Raw genomic sequence first — 22690 nt, 5'->3', positions numbered from 1 at the left:
TTTCACTTGCACAGTCAGGTGCTTTTGCACATCAGACCTCTGCTAAATATTACATGCAACAAACAGCAATAACCGCTGCAATGACCATTACTAGGATTTGGGGATACTATTTTATAAGACAGGTATCATGTTTAATAGGTAGTATGTCAAGTGCTTCAGGATGAAGTTATCACAAACAAATTATAATAGAGGGTATAATTACTTACAATGTATCAGGACTGCCTACTCCAGAATTACAAGCATCGCAGGGTTTGAATGTTAACACAATTGCTGTGTGAGACCAAAAAAGCTGGGGAAAGCAACTACTGCCCCTGTGTAACTGGAGGCTTGTTTTAGGCATCCTTCCTGTTGATCAAATGTATAAATAGCACCAAAGGGCGGTAGCCTATGGGGGGAGGCTGCTTTCCACTGTAGGTGGAACAACCTACACTACAAAGCAATTCTTTGCAACTATGGTTTCCTGCTGAAAAGTGTAAGTAGGCAGGGACCTGATCTGATTCACTATTTAGTACAAATGCTCTCAGCACACATGAGCTTTTGCCTTGACATGGGAGTTACAGATGAATTGAAATGTCATCTAATTTCACTGGAGCTGAAGACATCTGCCAAGCTGCTATTTTGTAATTTACCAGGGCCTGCTGAATGAGTTCTGATAAAGAGCTCTTGCCTCCTCCTCCTCCGGACAGATGATGCTGTAACTCAGTCCAAGGGCTGGCCTTTGTTACACCCATACCAACACAGCTGCACAATATTCGCAAGTGCTGGAAGGCCAGATGGATTGCAGTGGTGCTTGGTTAAAAGGTGACATACCACACTGAGTTCCAGCAGGAGGGGAATTAAGACAAAATAAGAGCCTCTGAAAAAGGAGATGAATGGAAATGCCAGCACAGCAGAGCAGAGAGGGCAGCAGTCACACAATCTGACTAAGTATCATCCCCTTGGGGGGAGAAGGGAGCACTCATGGAGCCCTAAAGATGATGCCCCATTTGCAACCAGGCTTGGGCTCTGTCTCACTTCACGGATCAGCAGGGAAATTCAAGCTCACAGTGATCAAGGTTTTGCAAGCCTGAGCATACCTCCATTCATCACATTTTGTGAATTAACTTCCCTTCCTTCTGACACCTACCAAGCTGTAACAAGCTGACTGCCCAGAGGGAACCACCCACACAGTCCTTTACTCTGCCTTGCACAAGTCTGTTGCTTTGGCCAGAAAACCCATGTTCAGTTTTACAGCATCTTAGAATCATGGAAGTGCAGGGCTAAGAGGGTCCTCGAGTGGTCATCTAGTCCAGCCCTCTGCATCGAGGCAGGACCAAGTACATCTCAGGAGAGAGCAACTCAACCCCCCCTCTCCTCTTTCCTTAGCAGTATCCTAAAAGCTAAGGAAACAGTGCCCCCTGCTGGCGTGGTGTTAGAGGGGCCTGCAAAGAAAACCAGGGTGCTGTTTGATAATCTATAAAGGCTGAGCGGGCATCTTTCTGCTTGTTTCTGCACCAGAGTTCAAAATATCACCCTTAACAGCTATGAAAATGCAGAACAGCAGATCTCAGACCGGTCAGCAAAGCAGTGGCTGCTGCCATGGGGCTGGCTCTCCAGCCCAGCTGTTCAGTCATATTACAAGACAACCAACATCCCTTAACACTTTCCTACTACTTCTCTTCCATGTAAACATCTGCTGGAGTTGGCAGAGGAAGGTTATGGGATGGGAAGTGGGACTAAATGATGGCAAATGGAGGACCGGGGGGGGGGGGGCGGGGGCGCAAGTGATAAATGGAAGGGAGGCATTCACAGCACAAGCCACACTATGAAAAGAGCTGAGAACTTTTGGGGTAGAACAGGGGTGTCCAACATGGGGTTTAAATAGCTCGTAATCATTTATTGAGCCAGATACACATCAGATCAGTGTCCAGGTTCTGGGGCAAGATGGAAGTCTGTCTACGGTCTGGGACAGAAGCTACTACCAGACTGTCCTTTTAAAATGTAGTTGGTAACATTTCAGGCCAGCTCTGCCTAATACAACGCCCACTGTGGAGAGAACTGGGTCTTTTACCACCAGTCAAGGTGCACGTGGCTATGCTGAACTATGTAGGTGCAAAGGCACGCAGAGGGAGGGGGAGGGCACCGGGCTTGGGGGAGGAGGTGGGGTGAGATGCCTGGAGGGGACAAGGAGCTGCCTGCAGCTACCTTTGGGGTAGGACATGTGAATACAGGCAGCGAGAGCCAGGTAGCTACAGCATGTACACAACAGCAACAAGTCATTACCTGTACGTGCAGCACTGACATCCACTCCGGGCACTCACACAGGCTGGGAAGTCTGTGTGTGAGTGCCCGGAGTAGATGTGTGAGTCTGGTTAGCCCAGAGCCGCTGAGACCAGCCAGTCAGTGTTCTTGAGTTACTGTGTAATTGCCTGCAGCTTCATCTAGGCCCAGATTTGTACACTTGCCCATAAATCTGCACAGGCAACTGCTGCAACTGCACACGAAAGCGGCCAACTGGTATGTGCAAGTTCCATGGTCTAAGCGAGGTTCCTGCCCAGGCAGGCAGCAGTGACTTGGATCATGGCATTAGCAGCGAATTGGGCACAAACCAAACCCAAATTGCGTGAGCACCTGCGTTCCATACAGGAGCCACAAACACAGTAACATGCACCAGACACTGCAGTTCAAACCCACTCCCCAGGTACAGGCACCTACTGAGTACAGGTCACCAGCTAAAAGAACTCCGGCCTGGTCTGCTTCCAATCACCCCGATCTCCTCCCGTCAGAGCTAGTCACTGTCCAAAGGGAGAATTGGGTGTGAAATCTGGTTCGATGCAGGGTTTTTGGCACCAGTCAAAGTGGCTATATTTGTTGGTATGAATTTCAGCAAGAACGGACTACATCCGGCAGAAGCCCCCCCAATGCCCTCCATAGCGAGCAGCCCAGCAGCAAGACAGAGAAGTGGATGGAAAGGTCCAAAATATGCCACCAAAATGGATTCCAGCATCTAAGTTAGGCTGAAGGTCTTTTGGGACAGGGATCGAGCAGAGCCTGGCTCAAGGGGCTTCCAGTCCCGAGAGCCACCAGCGGATGTTGCTGTCCCCATTAACCATGGTGAGCAGAGCTCCTTTCCAGTCTCAGTTCTGGGATCAGACTCAGACCCACCAGTGCCCATGAACCAGCCCCGCTGCTGGCTGTCAGTGCCGCAGGAAGAGCGCCAGCATCTAGAGTAATAAAGCCACTGCCGACCAAGAGCTTGGGGTCCACGATTACCAAAAAAGAGGGAGAGATTGGTGTAACCCTCCAGGAAGTGAGGCCTGGGGTCAGGTCCAGCCTCTGCTCGGTCAGCTGGGGATGAGAGAAGCCCCAGGAGAACTGATGGGCCCATCCCTCCAGCACACATCCCTTCTGGGGAACCTGACCTTAGAGCCATCTCAGTGGCTAGGAAAGCAGGGAGCCCAACAGGGCAGAGGAGATTCACCAGCACAAGCCTACAGAACAGCAGGTGTTTATTACTACCAGGGTCCCCAGGGAAGCAACAGTACAAAGAGTCTCCATGGGCAGAGCACCCAGCTCTGCTCTTAGGTGCCAAACTTCTTCTGTTGGACAGGTGGGGGCAGCTGTGTCTTGATGTCCATCAGGGGCCGCTCCACCACCACCAGGGAGCCCTCCTCCAGGAGGTCCACAAATAGCAGGGGCTGCAGGGCAGGAAGAGGGAGACAAGATTAAAGCTCTTCTCGGAACAGCATGAGCAGCTCTGCCGAGTGCATCCCAGAGCCTGTGCGGTAACATGAATCAACTCTCCAGGAGCCTTGCCAGACCAGGTCCTAGTCACAGGGTCCAGGAGCAGGAGCAGTGAGCCCCTCTGCAGTTGTCAGCCTAAGATCCTCTGAAACCCTGCAGTTCCCTGCACCAGGCAGCCCCATAACCTCAAATCAGGTCTTCTCAACCTACTGCTGTGTAAGGTCAATGGGATGGGCACGTACTGCTCCCTAGTGACCAGCCTCCAGCAAGGCAGCTCTGGTTAGATTCAAGAGGTTTGTGCAACAGAGCAGGCAGAAGGGACGCTGATCATAGAAATACACACCCAGCAGCTGGTAAGCGAGCCTGGGAGATCACAGCGGTCTGTACTGCTGGGGAGGAGCAATACCACCTCCCTAACCATCCCAAGCATGGGAGATTTCACGTCAGAAACACCTGGGCACAAGAGCTGCCTCAGGCCCTCTCAGCAGGACTCCGTTTCTCTCCAGGAGGCACCCAGGAAGGCCAAAGAATTGGTCTGGATCAGCTGCAGGTGGGGATGGCTGCTCAGAGATAAGCCATAAGCTTGTCAGAACATCTAACAGAAGCAGATCCAACACAGCACCAGATCCCGGGGGAGTTAAGCATCTGCCACTACTGCCCAAGACCCTGCAGGAGGGAGGGAGGGTCAGGCATGGAGTGAGAGTTACACATGACTCCTGTGGCTGGCAGCACGTTTCAAGCACTTGTGTTTCATACGAAGCACCAGAGTGAGAAAGAGAGAGAAAGTGTGTGCGTGTGTGTGTTATGGATGCTGTCCCATCAGCATCATGTCCCCTGTGAGAACTGACTGACCCTGGGGGGAGTTCAGGAGCTAGAGAGGCCCAGTCTTCCTCCAACAACAGATCCCAGACCTCCCTCCACTGACTGACAGGGAACAGGTGTATCCAGCCTGCTCCAAGCTCCATGTGTCAGCCAGCTGCAGCAGCGGTGACTCCCACCCCAAAACCCATGGGCATCAAGTTCAGCTCTCTCGCACCATCCTGCTGTTTCCAGAGCCGGCCAGCTAGCAGGGCACCCAGGGGTTGATCTTGCCAGCTTGGAATCTCAGCTCTGGCATTAGCCTCCCGGGGAGTAAGCATCCTACTAGGGAAGCACTGCAGTGCAGCACCTCCCAGCACACGTGTGAACTTCAGCACAAGGAAAAGCTCTCCTGGCTCCCATACCCGGCTGCAGGTGGTGAGCTGTGGGCCCAGCAGGCAGCCGCCCATCCCTCCCCAGAAGTGGCCCTCACATTAGCACACTCACCTGGTACTTTTTGCAGATCTTGAAGGCATGAGCACAGCCCCGCCTGGCCTTCTCTGAGAGTTGCTTCAAGGTAGTCTGATTCATCAGCTGGGTTGCATCATCAGGGAGAGGCTGGGGAGAAGGCCCACAGTAGGCGTCTCAGCCTTCCAGGGACTCAGCACCATCCACAGAGCCTCCCATCCCTTTGTTTGGTCCATTCCTCCCGCTGCTCCCACCCAACAAAGTATCCTTTTCGGGGGGGGGGGGGGGCGCTTTGGTGGGAAAGGCTGACCACACAGGCACAGCCATTATATTGAGATCAAAGCCCCTTGGGGAGCTGTCTGTTGGCACAGGCTATGCTAAAGAGGCTGCAAACGGGGTGCGCTCCCCATCCTGCACACGGCAGGACAAGCCCCTGTATTGTGCGGGTGCACACTCAGCGCACTACTCCTCAACCTTCTGCCACCCCTCCCAAACCAACTGGCAAACTAACATCCCACCTGCCACCCTAAGGCTGAGCACCACCAGCGGCTACAAGAGCCACTTCAAAAAGTATCAGGAAAGCCCCTGGGGACACACACTCCACATACTCCCCTGCACCCCACCCTGCCCTGCTCCCCTTCCCAGACAGCCAGGAGGCCCTAGCTGCTGGTGCCAGACATGGCCATTGCTAACAAGGCAGCTTGTGCAAGTCACAGGAGTTTCTGCGCAGCTGCATGCCCATGGGGATGCCAATCGCCCTGCGCTCCAGGGAACGTCCCTTGATCAGTGGGGCGAGGCCCTAACTGGCAGGACAGCTTTCCCTGCTCGCTCCACCTTGTACCACAAGCTGCTTCCCAGAAGCGACTCAGGGCCAGGGCTCACCAGTGACTTGTCGAGGATGCAGAACATGTACGTGTCATGGAGGAGGATGTGCGCTGGTTGCTTGGGGTTAAAGGTGATATGGGTGATGGGCGTGTCCCGCTCCAGCCAACCCTTATGCAGCCCGTGCTGCTGCACCTTCCTGCTCCACGTGGTGTATTCTCTGTCGGTAATGCTGAATTCAAACACCTGCAGAGCACGGGGAGGGACAGGAAGAAGCAGGATTACAGCCGCAGTCACAGCCGGACATACCCCTGGCCAAGTCTCTCCTCCACCCTTCCCATGAAGGCCAGATGAGCAGTCAGCACCAACCTCAGTGTAAAACTACAGGAACCGCCAGGCTGCTCCACCACCCCACAGCCCAGGCTGACCTGACCCAGCCTCCCCTCCAGGACTGAGGCAACTGGTGGCCTGTCCTGGCCAGTTCACCTCCAAACCGCTCTGCTGGCAGTGAGCAGAATGGTGCCCACAATAGGAAGAGTTCCCTGTCACGGGATTGACATCAGATGTTGCCAACTTCACACCCAGGCTGTGGCTGGTAAATACCAACGTCCCTAAACTGGAACTCCAGCGACTGCAACAGTGACCCACAAACCAGTCTACGGGGTGCATTCATTCCTGAGAGCCTGGACACAAGGAACAGCGCCCTGGGGGCATGGACTCCGTAGCGCCCAAGCACAGGCAGTTAACAGGAAGCGGAGCAGCAGGCAAGAATGGAAAGCCTGTGCAGGAGACAGCTCCTACCTGCTGGTCTGAGTGGGCGATGACGAGGTTATTGGTCACAGGATGAATGGCCAGGGCAGTCACTGCGCAGTTATACACAGGCACCGTGCAGTGGGGCTGAGAAGAGAAGACAGGGTGAGATACGGACGTCCGCGGGACTGGAAGGCCAGGCTCGCTGTGTCTGAACAGTCCGAGCAGCAATGAACTGATCGCAGCACAGACTCCCAGGATTCTGCCCTCTGGAAGGCAGTGATGCAGCAAGAGAGCCCCAAAGGAGCCCATGCACCAAGCCAGCTGGTCTCCCGGCTACAGCGACCCCCAAACACATGCAGGTTCGCCCTCCCACCACAGCTCTCACCTTGAAGTGTCTCAGGCTGTAGACGTTGATCTCCCAGTCCCCACTAGCAGCAGCCAGCCAGTCCCCATCCACGCTCGCTGTCAGAAGGTACACAGCCTGGGCACTGCCTGCAGGAGAGTCAGAGCGGCCGCACTGCTCAGCACCAGTCGTTTCCTCTCTGGCGCCCATGGAGGTGCAGGGCACTTGAAGGCACCCCAAATCCAACCCCAGTCCAAAGCCATAAGGGATCTCTGCCCCCCACCAGGCTCTTCCTAGGGGTGCACACCTAGTCATAGTGACCTCTGCAGAGGTCACATCAGGGCACTCGGGGCAGATTGGCGAGCAAACCTGGCAGAGTCTGAGGGAGTGTGGACGAGACACGCTCCATTTCAGGAGCAAGGGGGAGCAGCTCCAGGGCATTCTGGGCATCTCAATGGGGGGTAGGCATTCATAGGGCACCCCAGGGGAAAAATGCCCCCCAGCAGCAAAGCCCCAGGGAAGGCAGTGGGGCTGGAATGGCTCAGGCCAGGGCTAGCCTCCCCTACGGCCTCAGGCACAGCTTTGGGGAGGGCTGGGGATCCTTCAAAATTTGCTCCCACCTGCAGCCACACAGGAGCTGCAGGGAGCGCATACCTGAGTTTGGGCGGAGGGTCTGAAGGTGCCCACAGCGCCCTGGCTCCAGGAGCTTGAGGACATGAACGGCACCCTGATCTGAGGCCACGAACAGACTGGTGGAGTCGGCGGAGCACAGGAGCTGGTGGGCTGAGCACAGCAGCTTGGGCACCTTGGAGACCTTGGAGAGGGCAGGAGAGCAGAATCAGCACTCACTTCCTACGTGCAGATGGCAAGGCACGCCCACTGCTCAGGGCTCCATGGCTCTCCAGCTGGCTACAAGGGGGCACTGGACCAAGGTCCTTCCCTTCCCATCGCTGTCTCCCCTCCCCCACTCCATCCTACAACTCCGCAATCCCACAGAACCCATCAGCGACCCTCAGTCAGGGCAGGAACAAGCCCCCACGCCCAGGTTCAGCCCGACAGCAGGGCCTGTACTCACCCTCTTGACCCTGACGCTGCCATTCTCCAAGTGCACTCTGTGCAGATGAAGCCTGGAGGTCGTGGCATAGGCGATCCAGCTGCCACACAGCGAGATGCAGCTGCAACAGATGTGTTCAGGGCCCTGGGAACCACACAGAGTGCTGAGGCTGGGTTGGCCCCAAAGGTACCTGCACCCCACACGCAGACGGGTGCCCTCATTTAACGGTTGAGAACAGCTGCCAGCAGAACTGCACTGCGGAGGTCAGAGGGGCTCTCCCCATAGGAAGGAGTCCCATAGCAGCCATCCTTTCTCGCACACATCCTGGGGAGTATGGGGTGCGTCTGCCCTTCGCTGTGGGACTGACACATGCTGGGTCCCTCTGGGACCAGGACTCTCAGTGACCAGACATATCAGCTGCAGCTCGTCCCAGCAAGAGGGAGTAGGCAGGGCCGGACAGAGAGAGAGGGAGCTGCCAGTGGGATGGCAGGGGCCTGCCTTCCCCACCACCCAGGTCACCGCTTGCTGTCAGAGCCCGACGCTCTGTGCAGAGCGTTCCAGCCCCCAACCTGCCCCCTGCGGCTGAGCCGCGGGCACAGCAGGAAGCTTACTTCTGCACCTCAGTAACCCACTCTGCACCCCCTAGCTCCTGTACCCAGGGGGGCTCGACAGCAGACACGGCCGCGAGGGAGCGCAGTGCAGCAGGGCTCTGAGAGAATGTGCTCCTGCCTCACAGCACCCGCCAGCGACTTGGAAGCACCCTGGGCCGGGGAGGCCACAGACTGAGAAAGGCTCGCTGTTACTCTCTCTGACTCTCCTGTAACTCTCACGCTACCAGGGCGTCCCTGCACACAGGGATCTGGCCAGGCAGGCACAGCACATGTGAAAACTTATAGCTGGGGACAGCTGGGGCCTAGGCCAGGCCCAGCCACCAGGGCAACAGGGAGGTGGCACCCCCTCTGGAGAGGCTGCTCAGCCTTACCTTGCTCTTCAGCTGCAGCAAGTGCTCAGGGGCACGGGAAACTGGCAGGATATCACCATCCTTCCCTGGGAGAAGAACCAAGAGCACTTAGTGTGACACTGCTTGAGGAGCTCTGCACAACTCAGGTCACTACCGACTCCCCCACGGCACGGACAGGGAGAGACTTGCTGATGATCCGTCCTAGCCTGAACCCAGCACCCCACCCAAGATGCTGGGAACCGTAGCAGGACGGGGAGCTTTACCCATAGAGATGCCCACCCCATGACTCAGCTCTGCCACACTCAACTCTACTGAACCATTCCCAGCACTTGTGCCAACCCCCCGTGACACATGCTGGCACAGCAGGGATTTGGTGTGTCGAGTGACATTGAGTACAGTGGTTTTATGTGGGCAGCACATGATTTCTGCTTGGCCACATGCAAGCAAGAGAGGGGAGTGGCACCAGCCTGTGCCCAGAGCAGGGAACGCTTCCTAGTGTCAATTGTCAGGATGCTACCCAGGCCCGAGCACGTGGCTGAAACAGCCGATTAACAGGCAAGAGGTTACGCTGAAGCCAATCCATTTAGGCCCTTTCCAGGCTCTGGGAGTCCCAGCGGGGCCAAGGCAGAGGCTCTTTAACCCTCCAGTCACAAAACTACATCTCGACTTCCTAGGCCAAGAGCATTCTCTTTTTGGAACCTTTTCCAGGCTGGAGGCACCTGCTGGAGACTGACACACTCCAGAGACACAGGCAGCAGTGGGCACTTCCTGCGGGCCATGCTGACAAGGCACAGCCATCATTGCCCTTTCTGCCAAGAGGGGAGCGGTTAGAGCCCGCAGGGGAGAAGGGAGTTGGTGACGTGGACACCTGTCCCCTAGGAATTGCACTGGCTTTGTTTCATGGATTTGCTAGAAAATCCCTTTCGGGCACTTCACTCTGCCAGACCCCAAGGACAGGTTCAGCTTTCAATCAGAGCTTGGGAGCCCTCACGGGGTCTTACCTGCAGAATCGGTGGCTCCGAGTCTCCAGAGCTCCAGGTGTTGGGGGAACTGGAAGAGGAGGAGCCTGGCCTTCTTAGCGCACGAGACGAGGCGTCGCTGCAACCAATCAAGAGTCAGGCAGGTCTGAGCCCCTGGGTGACGGGGCAGGGTGAGGCAAGCCAGGTCGGAGGGCAGACAGCCCAGCACGCACAGCTCCGACCTGGGGGTGCAGAACCCCCCGGGGTGACAGGCACCCAGATGCCACAGAATCGGCGCACGGCACGTGGGAAGCCGGCCAGGCACCTCTTGTGCTCCAGACTGTCATTCAGCACATTCTGATGCCCATTCTCCCCAGCAGGTCAGCAAGCGGCATGGGCCATACCCAGCCAGCACATCAGTGGTGACCCCACTGGAACCAGGAAGGGCGAAGAGGGACCAGGCTGCCACTCCAACAGGGAAGGATCTGCTCTGGAGCAATTCCAAGAGCAGGAGTGACACAGGCCTGCAAACAGGAGTTGATGGCTGTGGCAAGGGGACCTGGTGAGCAGGGCTATCAAGGCAGAGCTCATGGGGTGCAGCACTTACATGGGGGAAGGTGAATTTCCGGAGGACAGCATCATAGCCCTTTCCATGCACCCTCTCCATGAGTGGGCGGATCACCAGCTGGGCATCCAGGCCTGGAGGAGGGGGAGGAGGAGTCACTAAGGTGGCTAAACTGTGCTGAGCCAAGCCAGGCGCGATCAGAGCCCCACTTCTAGGCTGGTACAGCTTCCTCGCCCCATACCTCCAGAGATGAGGGCCGTCGCGCTGTGTGCCACGGCCCGCACGTCATGGGTGTGATGCTGGAACGGCTTCGTCCGCACCCACTTGCTCTCAGCACTGCCCCACTTCACCGGCAGCAGCTGGAACTGATACACCGCCCCCTCCGAAGTGCCCACCACAATGCTGTCTTCTTCCTGGGGAGGAAACCAAACAGCCATGGCTCGCTGTGCCGACAGTGCAGGGCCGGGCAGTGCCAAGGGAAGGGTGGGGACGTGAACCCCCATCCCACCAGGTACTGGACAGAGCCCAATAGCTCCTTGCACCCTGGCCCAAGAGGGTGGGAAACGGGCGAGCTCCAAGCCAGTCAGCCAGGGCAGCATCCACCCCAGCAGCCTGCAGTGCCCTTTAATCAGGTGGGGATGGCTCCTGGCCAAGCCGCTCTGGGTCAACCGGTGTCACAGAAGATGCTGCAGATAAGGGGTGAGATCCCAGATTACTAGCCTCCCTGCGCAGAGCCCACACAGCCACCACCCCTCTGCCCAGCCTACGCACGGGGCCTCCCAGGAGCCGCCAGGCCCCTCCTACCTCAGACACAGCAAGACACAGCACAGCCGAGCTGCTGACTGGGTGGGTCTCCAGGAGGGTTCCTTTCTCCGAGTCCCAGAACTGCACCTTCCCCACCGAATCAGAGCTGACAATGGTGCCGTCGGAGAGGAATGCAACGCTCCACACCACGCACTCACGGCGGTACAACCCCTGAGGGTGCCGGTCCACCAGGATCCGCTGGATGGCATGGCCTGTGAATCAGACAACCCCGGATAGCAGAGGAGAGGGGGACAGGGCCATGGGGAGCTTATAGCTCAGGGTCAGGGCAGGGTGCGTGAGCTGAGCCCCTTGCTAACATGACAGATACGCCAGGCTCTGAGTCTCTCTCCTCCATGGCGATCTGCTCAGAAGCCCCATTCAGCTGCATCAGGAATGCCCGGTACATGGACCAGCAACCCCACCTGGCATGGAGTCCACAGGGCACAGCTGGCTCCGTTTGGGACATTTGAACTCTGCTGGGGGAAGGGAGTCAGCAGCCGGGCTGCAGGAATGGGAGGGCGAGCATGCAGCCCACGTGGACAGGAGGTGCTCAGGGGACAGCCTACCAGCACATCTGGCACTCAGGGGACCTGGACGCTAACACTCCCCTCTACGCCTCTGCTGGGCACTCCTAGTCACCTGATTTGACGTCAAAGACTCGGAGAAGGTCGATGGAGCCAACAGCAATGCGGGTGCCGGAGGGATGCCAGGAAAGGGACATGATACGCCCTGGAGAATTACACAGCAAGGAAGGAGATCTCACGTGAGCCAACCCAAACCAATGCCCCTCACCCCCAACGTTCAGTGCAAGCCTGCGCTCAGAGATTGCCTTGCAGTGCCATGGGGCAGAAACTCCAGCCTTGGGTGACAGAAATAGAAGGCGCTGTGCCTTCCCAATAGGGGAGAGGGTACAGGGCTAGGACAGGCTAAGCTAGAGGACAGTTCAGAAGCAGGGCTAGCTGGATCCATGGGAGGCTGGCACATTTCTCTCAGAGAGGTGTGCACCAGCCTCCCCTTCACCACACCCACATCCTGGACTCCTGAGTGACCACATGTCCCTTCTAACTGCCCTCTGCCCACAAGACCCCATCCATGGCCATCTGACTGGGGAAGAGGGCAAGCTGTGACTCCCGCTGCTCAGTGTGGGGCCTCTAGAGGGCTCCCTGGTGGCAGCGGGTCCCACCTGGAGCAGATTCAACTCATCTTAGTTGCTTCTTTGGAATGGAGAACACAAGTCCCACAGCTGACCCAGGGCAGAGAGAGCTGCAGAGAACCAGGCTTGGGGCATCTAAAGGGAGTGGGAAGAAGATTCTGTAGCCTTCCCTCCATCACTCCCCCCAACCACAGCTTCCTCCATCAGCCTCTGCCCTGCTCTGTCCCCATCGAATCTACCTTTCTGCCGGTCCAGGCTCCTCTCAAACTGGATTTTATCAGGCAAGACCTGGAAAAGCTTCACTGACCCATCCTCACAGCCAACCTATGGAGGGCAGGTGAGCGTGGAGACAACACAAGAGAGAGATGATTAAAGCCCTTATCTGGCTCATGCCCCACCTGTCTGCTGCCAAGGGCAGGCAGCGACGGGCTCCCCAACTGCCTGACCATTGACGCTCAGAAGCAAAGTCAGTTCCAGGTCCCAGCACAGTAGAGTGCTTGGCACAGTGACCCAGCAAGGCCAGGACTGCTCCACACTGCCAGCCTGGCCTGCCCCACTGTCTGGTGAGGAGTATTGCTTAGCGCATAGAACTCCTTTACCGCCATCTCCACAATGCTGCTGCCTGCTTGTCAGAGATTTACATTCAGCCCCTTCTGCATTCAGGAAGGGCCCGGGGCTGGGCAGCCCAGACTCTGTGCTGAAGTAGTTTGAGAACAAACTGCCCTTGGGCCTCGAGGGCACATCTCACCGCCACTCAACTATGATGCCAGCCACCCGGCTCTCTATGCCCCCCCAAGATGCACTGCTCACAGCTCATCAGCTACCAGCAGCAGGGGCGGGGAGCCCCACAGTCCCTACGCCACACTGTGATCTGTGGTAGTGGGAAGGGGCTCAGCACACCCACCCGCAACAGAGGGAAGAAGATTCTGCAGTCCCCACTCTATCATTCCCTGCAACCAACATGTATGATTCTCTCCCTCCCCTAATCTCAGCACTGTCTGCGGCTTGCACCAAGCAGTCCCATTGCCCGGCACAGACCCAGTCCATCATGCCTTGTGAGGCTGGACGGGAGCATAGCCACTGAAGACAATTCAAGAATGCACCTGGGTTTCAGAACACCAGGGAGTTTGCTAGTTGGGAGCAGCAGCAAGGGAGGCAGAGCTCATCTGCTCCATAGGCCAGCAGGAGCCAGAAGTGACATCCTGGCCCAATGGCAGAACCAAGCTACAGAGCTGGCAGGCTTCCCTGGGATTTTCCAGCCAGAGTACTCACTGCCAGCTGAGTGCCACTGGGATCAGCCGCCATGCTCCAGATGGGGCCCCCAAAGCCATCCAGGGAGTACTTGACTCGCAACTTCTCTAAATCATACTCGCTGACGTCTCCGCCCAGGCCTGCTCCGAAGAGCCGATCCCCAGTGGCCCAGCACAGCGCCTCTGTGGTTCTCGTCTCATGGCCTGGGATACCCTGAAAAGATGCACGGATGAATCACACCATCCCGCTTCCCCTGGAACCCACCCGGGCTCAGACAGCCCACATCTGAGCACCGTATAAGGATAAAGTCTCATTTTGTGTCCCCCATCCCCTGCTCCTATGGAATTCCCCTACCTCAATCCCCAATGGGAGGGCCCAGGCTGAGTGCCCCTCCACTGCTCCCTATACACCAGCTAGTAGAGGTTAGTCACTCTCAGGCAGGCAGTACAGCTGTACCCTTCCCTATAGCGCTGCCTGCTGGGATGGGCCCCAAGTTCCTCCACTAGCCCCTGACGCATGGCCAGATCAGCGAAGCCACTGGGCCCTGGGCGAGCACGGACGGTTGAATAGGACCCGGAACACCATCCTGAGCAGCTCCCAGGCCCTCAGGGGCCAGGACTGTTCCACGCCCATCCCTGTATGAAGTCTCGCTCACTGGAGGGGGTTGCTGGGTTCGCTGGAGAGCCCCCCCGTTCCACAGTGAGCGAGAAGCTGAAGCCCAACAAAGCCAATGACACTCAGGGCTGCTCAACACCGCGTGTTACACACGAGGCTACGCTGCCAGCTGCCCGCTCAGGGTGCCCTGGGAGCCCAGACTTCGTCCAGGGCAGGTGAAATCCCAGAGCGGGGGGGGCTGGTTTCCGGGGGGAGCCCTGAGACCTTCCCCCGGCCCCACGCACGCCCCAGCGGGCGCTCAGGCTCACCTCTGCCCCCGGCTCTCTCCCCGAGGCCCAGGCTGGATTGGGGCCGGGGGCTGCCCAGGGGTGCACCGGAGGCGGGACCCCCCGGCCCCGGGCGGCCCGTTACCTTTTCCTGGAAGTAGTTGGCAGCGAAGTTGTAGACCTCGAGGGCGCCGTCCGTGCGGGCCAGGGCGAGGCGCGCGGAGCGCGGGCTGTGAGCCAGGCAGCGGATCCCCGCGGGCATGTAGGCGAAGAACCGCACCCGGTGCACCTGGAACTCCCCCATCCCGGGGCGGGCCCGCGGGAACCGGAGCGTCTCCCGGCCCCGCTCAGCCGCGGGCAGCTCCGCCTCCTCCTGCTCCCCCACGTGCGCGCCCTGCGCCCCGGAACCGGAAGCGAGGGGAAGGGTCCGGCCGAGCGGAAGTGCGCAGCGGCGGGAGGTTCGGTTGTTGCCGGGAGACCAGGCAGCCCCCTGCTCCCTCGCCAGGCCCTGCCGCGTCGGCGGCCCCCCTGCAGGTCGGGACGAGGGACCCTGAGGCGAGAGGTGACGGTGGAGCCCGGCGGGGGGAGGGGCCGTGGTACAGGGATGTTGGTGTGGGGGAAGGGCTCGGGGGAGGATGAGGCGGGAAGGGTGGGGATGGAGGGGCTCTGGGAAGGTGGTGGGGGAGGGGCTTATGAAGGGCTCAGTTGAAGGATCTGGGAGGTTGCTAAGGGAGGGGTTCTGGAAAGTGGTGAGGGAAGGGGCTCTGGGAAGGTGATGGGGGAGGGGCTTTGGTGAAGGATGAGGCGGGAAGGGCTGGAGGAGGGTCTCTGGGAAGGTGGGGGAGGGGCTAGTGAAGGGGCTCTGGGAAGGCGATGGGGGAGGGGCTCTGGTGAAGGATGAGGCGGGAAGGGCTGGAGGAGGGTCTCTGGGAAGGTGGGGGAGGGGCTAGTGAAGGGGCTCTGGGAAGGTGGTGGGGGAGGGGCTCTGGGCAGGTGGTGGGGGAGGGGCTAGTGAAGGGGCTCTGGGAGGGTGGTGGGGGAGGGGCTAGTGAAGGGGCTCTGGGAAGGTGATGAGGAGGGGCTCTGGGAAGGTGGTGGGGGAGGGGCTAGTGAAGGGGCTCTGGGCAGGTGGTGGGGGAGGGGCTAGTGAAGGGGCTCTGTTGAAGGATCAGGGAGGGTTGTGAGGGAAGGGCTAGGGAAGCTGGTGCAGGAGCAGGGGGCTGAGCCAGGCTGCAGGAAGGAGAGCAGAGGCATGAGGATACAGCTGGGTAGAACCTCACTCGGGTGTGGCATGAAGAGAACTGTGCAGCCTGTGGCCACCATTCCCAGGCTGAGGTCTAAAGCCCTCCCTTATCCTGTGTCACACTGAGCCTGTGTACGGCTCAGGACAGCAGCCTGCAGAGCACCTCACCCACTACGTGGACCCAGTCACACTATTGACTGAGTTTTATGGGACACATTCATTTTTTATACTGTCCCCCCAGGAAGTATCATTTCCCCACACCCTTAATTTCATTGCAAGATGGTTGGCTCCTGATTAAAATGACTGTATTGGAGGATTAAATAGGAGGCGGGTCATGAGAGGGCTTGGGAGTCTGATGTTTCATGTGCAGTTGCAAACAGGGAGTGTTTCTATGCAGGAGTTTCAAGTCTGGCTGTAGCGAATGCCAACAAGAGGCAGAGGAAAGGAGAATTATTAGTAACGGAACTCTCTTTCCTGGGAATAAGGATATTCTGTGAAAGTAAGTTACATTTTAGAAAGTAAAGATTTCCACTAATCAAGTCAAACATCTACTTGTTCCACCAAAGAGGTGGCTGTGTTGCAGTGGCTGGTGTTGTGATTCCACTGTGTATGTAATTAAAATTTGTAATGCAGGCTGGAATGATTCAGGATGGAAAGTGCTATAAGATAGATCTGTTTAATTTTTTAATAATCATTTTAAATTAGCCCCTTTCTACACAACTCTGATGCAAGCACACCTGGAATGTTCCATTCAATTTTGAGCACCAAATTGTCAAAAAGATATTAATAAATTGGAAGGAATTCAGATAAGAAAAAAGTGGCTGGAGCAATTAATTTATATGGGAAGAATATAAGAACTAACTTGGCTATGTGACAAAGGTGAGGGACATGAATCTTCATGTATCTAAACAGTGTAAACACCAAGGAGGGATAGAAATTACTTTCCTGCGCACAGCTGGATGTACATAGGAGGAATAGGATGAAATTAAGCAAGGGGGAATTTAAGTTACTGTAAGGAAAGAGCTAGGGCCAGTGAGATGTATATGGCCATGGAAGACTCTCAAGGAAGGGGCAGAAACCTTGTCATTTGAGGAACTTTAAATTAGATCAGACAAAGCACTAGAGAATGTCCTGCATGGAGTACTCCTGCCATGGCCCTTGGGAGATGGACTCAGTGGGAGCAAAAGGAGCTTTTCCAGTTTTAATTTGCAACAGTATGTTTTATTATGAGTTTATCCCAATAAATACATCTCCAAGAAATGATGAATTAGCCTCTGTGGAGTTTAATACTTGGAAGTCTGAGATATTAGTGTAAATTCATTTCCCCTGCAAACTCCCATGGACTCAGCTTTCACTGCTGAATAGTTTGGGGGAGTTCACATCACACACTTCAGGCTACCTGAATTACAGACAATAAGAATGTTTAATTCTAGCTTTACAGGAGAATGTTCACAGTCTGGGCTGGTTGAGCTCATTTTCTGGGGTATTGGGATCCAGGGCCCACCATGCTAATGATAATGAAGTAAAAGACAGGAGTCAAACTATTTACAGCCAAGGAAACTACACAATCTTGCTTATCCATAAGGTATTTGGAGAATGCCTCTTCTAAGCACTTTGCTGACATGACAGTGACCATCCAAGCAAACTGGTTTTGAGACAGCGTGGTGCTGTGTAAAAGGGAGGCCTGCTGGAGCCACATGTTAGTCACTCGTCTGCCTGTGTTCAAATCCCATTGGTTGTTTCCAGTGAAAATGATCTTGGAACATCCCATCTGGTAGTCCAGCCTCTTCAGTTGTTTGTTACAATCAAACAAATATATTGTGGTTTGGAGTGTAACCTCAGGGGTCAGGTATGTGCCAGCCACTTGCTAACGTTGCAGTCAGGTCATTATGCCATGTGCTTGGTGATTGTCCCTGCTTCTGGGAGACTCCCTCTGGCTGTTTTGGGGAGCACAACATTGAGCCACTTCTATTGTTCATAACTCATCATCCATTGTAGCTGTAAAGGAACATTATCTGAATTTGCCAGTAGGTGGCAGTAAAATACAAACTAATCTGCTCAACCCACCACTCCCCCTTGTGAAGCAATGGGGAGCTCCCGTCAGAAGGGCTGCTTAGGGCACAGAGGGAGCCTGTGTGTCAAAGGGCCTCTTGGGGGCTGTGCCATAAGTGGTTCAAACACTGAGCCTTGGCAGTGAGGCGAGAGTGGACTCCTCCCCTCCCCAGGTACAACTGGGTGGTCATTTCTCACCTAGTGAGACACTAGTGGCCCAGGAGGTTCAGCCCAGGTGCCTGGTCCCTCAGCCCCATTTGCTGATGAATCTGTGTCTCCTTCGCTTTGCAGAAGAGAAGCGGAGCATGGTGCAGATTGTGATTTCCAGGTGAGTTTGGCACGACTCCTTCCTGTGCTAGTGTTAGGAAGTGATGAGTTGTCAGTTTCTGAGCTAGCTTGTGTCCCACTGGGGTCTGAACATGCTTCAGCAAGGCCCTAGGGCACTGTCTAAACCTGGGTATTGCACAGAAACCAGAGAGCTGGTGGAACTGGCTTGCCACAGTTTTCTGTAGTGGAGCCTCTGTCCTGGCCCTTCGACCCTTAGGACATTGTAACCCCCAGCCCTTTGCTTTCAGTGATGAGGCTGATGGCCTGGCAGAGTGGGTGCTGATGGAGCTGCAGGGAGAGATTGAGGCTCGCTACAGCACCAGACTGGCTGGAAACCTCTTGGGAGACCTGCATTACACCAGAGAGGTGAGGGAGCTTTCCTTATCTTTCTTACAGGCTTGGGAGAGCAGCTGTAGGGAGTCCTCTGCCAAGTCAGCTCCCACAAAGGCTGCACCTGGTTCTGAGATGCATCTTCTTGTGGAAGGGGTAAGGAGGCTGTAGTGAAAGGAAGGGAGCCTGGTCCCTGCAGGGCTCTGACCCTGTGCCTGTTATCTCTTCTTTCCCAAGGGGGTCCCTGTGCTCATCGTGGGCCATCACATTCTTTATGGGAAGGTAGTGCACCTGGAGAAGCCCTTCGCCGTCCTCACCAAACGTTGTGCCAGTGAGCACGGCTGTGACCGCAGCCCCACAGGGGCAGCTGCCCACTACCTGGTGACTGCTCTGATCAAGACCAAGCTCCTCTTCAAAACCCGCCCCAAGCCTATCATCACCAACGTGCCCAAGAAAGTATGAAAGAGCCCCGGCCCCATACCAGAGAGCGACCTGCCCCCTGGACACGAGCCCAGCTTCTGTCCCGAGGGCGGGGGGCTGGTCCCATGGGGGCAAACTCAGCTCCCTTCCCAAGAGGGGCTGGTCCCATGGGGGCAAACTCAGCTCCCTTCCCTAGAGCATCCGGACTCCTGGGCACAATCCCAGCTACCATCCCGAGAGGGGTTGAACTCCAAAACATGAGCCAGGATCTCCTGCCAAGGCCTGGTGGCCTCTTGGGTACAACTCCAGCTCCCATGCCAGGCGGGGCCATGTGCTTGGGCCAGAACTGTGCTCCTAGCACAAGGGGGACCCGACCTCAAGACACAAGTCAAGCTCCCTTCCCCAGGGCAGGTGGCCTCTTGGGCATTAGCCCAACTCCCATCCCAAGGGGCACTGGAGCCCTGGGCCCAAACCCAGCTATCTTCCCAAGGGCAGGTGGCCTCCTGGGTGCTAGCCCAGCTCCCACCTTGCTGGGAACTGGAGCCCTGGGCCAAAGCCCAGTTCCCCTACCAAGGGCAGGTGGGCTCCTGGGCCCAAGCCTAGTTCACACCCCAAGGACACGTGGCCTCCTTGGCACTAGCCCAACTTCCACCCCCAGGGGCACGGGTGCTGTGGTCCAGAACCCAGCTACTCTTCCAAGAGCAGGTGGGCTCCTGGGCCCCAGCCCCGCTCCTGTCCCTAAAGCAGGTGGCCTCCTAGGGACTAGTCCGGCTCCCATCTCAAGGGGCACCGGAGCCCTGGGCCCCAGACCAGGTCCCGTCCCGACGGTGACCGGAGCCCTGGGCCCCAGACCAGGTCCTGTTCCTAGGGCAGGTGGCCTCCTGGGCCCCAGCTCAGCTCCCATCTCTAAAGCAGGTGGCCTCCTAGGCACTAGTCCGGCTCCCATCTCAACGGGCACTGGAGCCCTGGGCCCCAGACCAGGTCCCATCCCGACGGCAACTGGAGCCCTGGGCCCCAGACCAGGTCCCGTCCCGACGGCAAGCGGAGCCCTGGGCCCCAGACCAGGTTCCGTACCTAGGGCAGGTGGCCTCCTGGGCCCAAGCCCAGCTCCCATCACAAGGGCAGGTGGCCTCCTGGGTCCTAGTCCGGCTCCCATCCCAAGGGGCACTGGAGCCCTGGGCCCAAGTCCAGCTCTAATCCCCAAGCCAGGTGGTCTTCTGGGTCCAAATCCAGCTCCCATCTCAGTGGGAACTGGAGCCCTGGGCCCAAGCCCAGCTCCCATTGTGAGGGTAGGTGGCCTCCTAGGCCCGAGCCCAGCTGCCATGCTGAGGGGGACTGGAGCCATGGACCGGGGCCCGGGCCCGGCTCCCATGCCGAGGGGGACTGGAGGCCTGGGCCCGGGCCCGGCTCCCATGCCGAGGGGGACTGGAGGCCTGGGCCCGGGCCCCATGCCGAGGGGGACTGGAGGCCTGGGCCCGGGCCCCATGCCGAGGGGGACTGGAGTCCTGGGCCCGAGCCCGGGCCCGGCTCCCATGCCGAGGGGGACTGGAGTCCTGGGCCCGAGCCCGGGCCCGGCTCCGGCTCCCATGCCGAGGGGGACTGGAGGCCTGGGCCCGGCTCCCATGCCGAGGGGGACTGGAGTCCTGGGCCTGGGCCCGGGCCCGGCTCCGGCTCCCATGCCGAGGGGGACTGGCCTCTTCACCACTAGACCAGCTGACAGCCTATCTATGAATCCGTTCCCCTTTCCCAGGGAAGGAGGACCCTCAAGTGCAACCCCAGCTACCATTGCAGGGATTGGCTCACCCTTGCACATGAATCTGGCTCCCAGCACAAGGGCTGGTGGCCTCCTAGGTATGAGCCCAGCTCCAGTTCCAAGAACAACTGGCTCCCTGGGCATGAACACCGCTCCCATCACACAGGGGCCTGCCATGCTGGACACTAGACCTACCGGTCCCCTGGGTCAATCTCCCTTCCCTGGGGCAGCTGGTCCCCAGAGTGTGAACCGGACTCCGTTCCCCAGGGTGGGTGAGCCCCAGAGCATGAACCCCATCCCCTTCTCCAAAGCAGCTGGCCCCCTGGGGCCAAATCCAACTCCCTGCCCTAGGCCAACTGGCCCCCTGGGGCTAAACCCAACTCCCTTCCCCACACCTGCTGGCCCCATGGCTGTGAACCCAGCTGTTCTCTTTCCTAATGGGACATTGTCATCTCCCATTAACAACACAGCCAGGCTGCGATGGTGCTGATTCTCTCCTGACCCCCTACCCTGGAGAGAAGATCAAGAGTGCAGCCATACTCCTGCCACCTGCCTTGCCAACAAACTAGGACCTAGCACAGTCTCAGCTTTTCCTAGAGCCTTGCTGGGTTCTGGACTCCAGGGGTTCGTAGGCCAGCAGCCCCTCGTCCTCCTAGATGTGGTGGAGCACTGTGTTTGGGTGACGCACTCCTCAGGGAATGCAGATCTCAGGCCCAGTGACTCCAGCACTACCACCTTGCTGCACAACAGGGAATCCAGGAGGCCCCATCTCGGTCTGGCCGTAGTGCTTGGAACTGGAACAATGAGCCACAGGAGGCTGTTCTGAAGCAGGCCCCTTGGTGTAACCCTGACCACGCCGCTGCTGCTGGAGACAGCAGGTGGCATCACCTTTCCTTCTCAGCAGGAGCCAACTGACCTTTTGTTCTGGGTTTGTGTTCCTTCTTCCTGCCCCTTGAATAAAAGTGACAGGAGGTCAGTGGGCCTGCACTGGCTCCTATGTCATCCCAGTGCCACAGGAACAGCAACCCTGCCTCAGCCAGGAGGGACAGGGCCACGCTGGACACTGAACCCTCCTTACTGCAGCATGGAGCAGCTGCTATTCAGCTACTGGAGTAAACCCTTGGGAATTCTGCCCCCCTTGGACCCCTCCAGGGCAAGGCTGGGGCGGAAGTGGCCCTACCTGGGTGGCAGGAGCGTAGGCTGAGGTGGCCCTGCTGCTCATGAACATGGCCCTGGGGAAGGCACTCAGTTACCAAGCCAGGCTCCTGGCAGAGCTGCTCTGGCTATGGGTGGGGACTCAGTTCTAGGGCCAAGAAGGCAGCTGCCCCCCCAAGATACTCCCCCAGCCTTCCTGTGTGCAAATCTCTTTATTATGACAAATCCATTGTGATATAAAAACAGACCTTTTAAAAAAATGAAAAAATGCAGGTAAAAAATAAATAGATTTACAAACAATGGTAGCAATAAGTGTAAATATCAAAGCGCTACAAAAGTCTCCTAAAAACCTTGTATTAAATGGAGTAAGTCACCTGGCGTAAGGTTTCTGCCCTGAAAAGAGGCCCTGGGGAGACCGCTGTGGTGCAGCCAGACCAGACACAAGGAATGTGGGGACACTGTTGGACTGGGCAGGCGTGGAAGCTGCTCTCCCAGACCCAGGAGGGAGCACATACCTGTGGTCTAGATCCAAAGGCAGGTCCCTGCTCAGGCCTCCACGTATGCCATGCTCCCTCCCCCTAGCACCGGAGTGAGGGGAGGGAAGGGGGGTGCTGCAGGGAGGCACCTGTTCCAGAAGCCCACAGAGTACACGCCCCGGGGGCCCTCCCTGAGAAGACAGCACAGAAGTCTGGGAGCAGAGCTGCCAGGATTAGCCCAATGCAGAGTGCAAAGCAAGCCGTGTTCTGCTGATCACAGCACTGGGAGCTGGGGGCATCCCCTTTCCTGAGGGAACTGCCCACCTGTGCTCTGATTCAGACAAGCTGCCTGGCCCAGCTGCTGGAATCCCAGCCCTCAGCATTTGCCTGGCCAGGAGC

General features: G+C 57.4%; 4 protein-coding genes across 7 annotated transcripts in view; 2 read left to right on the top strand and 2 right to left on the bottom strand.

Moving 5' to 3' along the window:
• Positions 1-3471: 3471 nt before the first annotated feature.
• On the bottom strand, positions 3472-14898 carry UTP4 (UTP4 small subunit processome component). Its single transcript, XM_030581300.1, has 16 exons — positions 14681-14898; positions 13676-13867; positions 12643-12727; positions 11890-11979; positions 11251-11462; positions 10688-10859; positions 10489-10580; positions 9924-10020; positions 8944-9008; positions 7983-8105; positions 7562-7721; positions 6950-7056; positions 6613-6708; positions 5872-6057; positions 5029-5139; positions 3472-3677 (listed from the first exon to the last, which is right to left on the bottom strand). Exons 1-16 carry the CDS (start codon positions 14837-14839, stop codon positions 3561-3563), a joined length of 2064 nt encoding a protein of 687 aa, XP_030437160.1. The 5' UTR covers positions 14840-14898; the 3' UTR covers positions 3472-3560.
• HAS3 (hyaluronan synthase 3) overlaps positions 11198-22690 on the bottom strand; it is a 33517-nt gene continuing 22024 nt past the window's right edge. For both annotated transcript variants that reach the window (XM_030581302.1, XM_030581303.1), the window contains exons 5-6: positions 13632-13635; positions 11198-11209 (exon numbers count right to left, since the gene is read on the bottom strand). The gene's annotated coding sequence lies outside the window, so the exon portion shown is untranslated. The remainder of the gene's footprint in view (positions 11210-13631; positions 13636-22690) is intronic.
• Positions 14950-18970, top strand: CHTF8 (chromosome transmission fidelity factor 8). Of its 3 annotated transcripts, none has more exons than XM_030581308.1 (5): positions 14950-15069; positions 16176-16277; positions 18122-18158; positions 18406-18523; positions 18725-18970. In XM_030581308.1, the coding sequence occupies exons 3-5, from the start codon at positions 18136-18138 to the stop codon at positions 18947-18949; spliced, it is 366 nt and encodes a 121-aa protein (XP_030437168.1). In that variant the 5' UTR covers positions 14950-15069; positions 16176-16277; positions 18122-18135; the 3' UTR covers positions 18950-18970. The 3 variants fall into 3 exon arrangements, with proteins under 3 accessions (XP_030437168.1, XP_030437167.1, XP_030437169.1); XM_030581307.1 differs by having other exon boundaries at positions 14950-15097; XM_030581309.1 differs by lacking the exon at positions 16176-16277 and having other exon boundaries at positions 14950-15097.
• DERPC (DERPC proline and glycine rich nuclear protein) lies at positions 18927-22188 on the top strand. The gene has a single exon (XM_030581301.1). The coding sequence runs from the start codon at positions 18946-18948 to the stop codon at positions 21148-21150; it is 2205 nt and encodes a 734-aa protein (XP_030437161.1). The 5' UTR covers positions 18927-18945; the 3' UTR covers positions 21151-22188.

The sequence above is a fragment of the Gopherus evgoodei genome, chromosome 12, assembly GCF_007399415.2.
Source record: "Gopherus evgoodei ecotype Sinaloan lineage chromosome 12, rGopEvg1_v1.p, whole genome shotgun sequence".
NCBI classification, from domain to species: Eukaryota; Metazoa; Chordata; order Testudines; family Testudinidae; genus Gopherus; species Gopherus evgoodei.
This window is presented reverse-complemented; position numbering and strand designations above follow the sequence as displayed.

Bases quoted from the DNA above. Each gene is read 5' to 3' on its own strand.
- UTP4 (XM_030581300.1), bottom strand. From the start codon at position 14,839: ATGGGGGAGTTCCAGGTGCACCGGGTGCGGTTCTTCGCCTACATGCCC. The intron at 6,058-6,612 runs GTAGGAGCTGTC...CGTGCTCTGCAG, and splicing joins TCGCCCACTCAGACCAGCAG to GTGTTTGAATTCAGCATTAC. The intron at 5,140-5,871 runs GTGAGCCCTGGC...CCTTCTCCCCAG, and splicing joins GCATCCTCGACAAGTCACTG to CCTCTCCCTGATGATGCAAC.
- DERPC (XM_030581301.1), top strand. From the start codon at position 18,946: ATGAAAGAGCCCCGGCCCCATACCAGAGAGCGACCTGCCCCCTGGACA.
- CHTF8 (XM_030581308.1), top strand. From the start codon at position 18,136: ATGGTGCAGATTGTGATTTCCAG. The intron at 18,159-18,405 runs GTGAGTTTGGCA...CTTTGCTTTCAG, and splicing joins GTGCAGATTGTGATTTCCAG to TGATGAGGCTGATGGCCTGG. The intron at 18,524-18,724 runs GTGAGGGAGCTT...TTCTTTCCCAAG, and splicing joins ACCTGCATTACACCAGAGAG to GGGGTCCCTGTGCTCATCGT.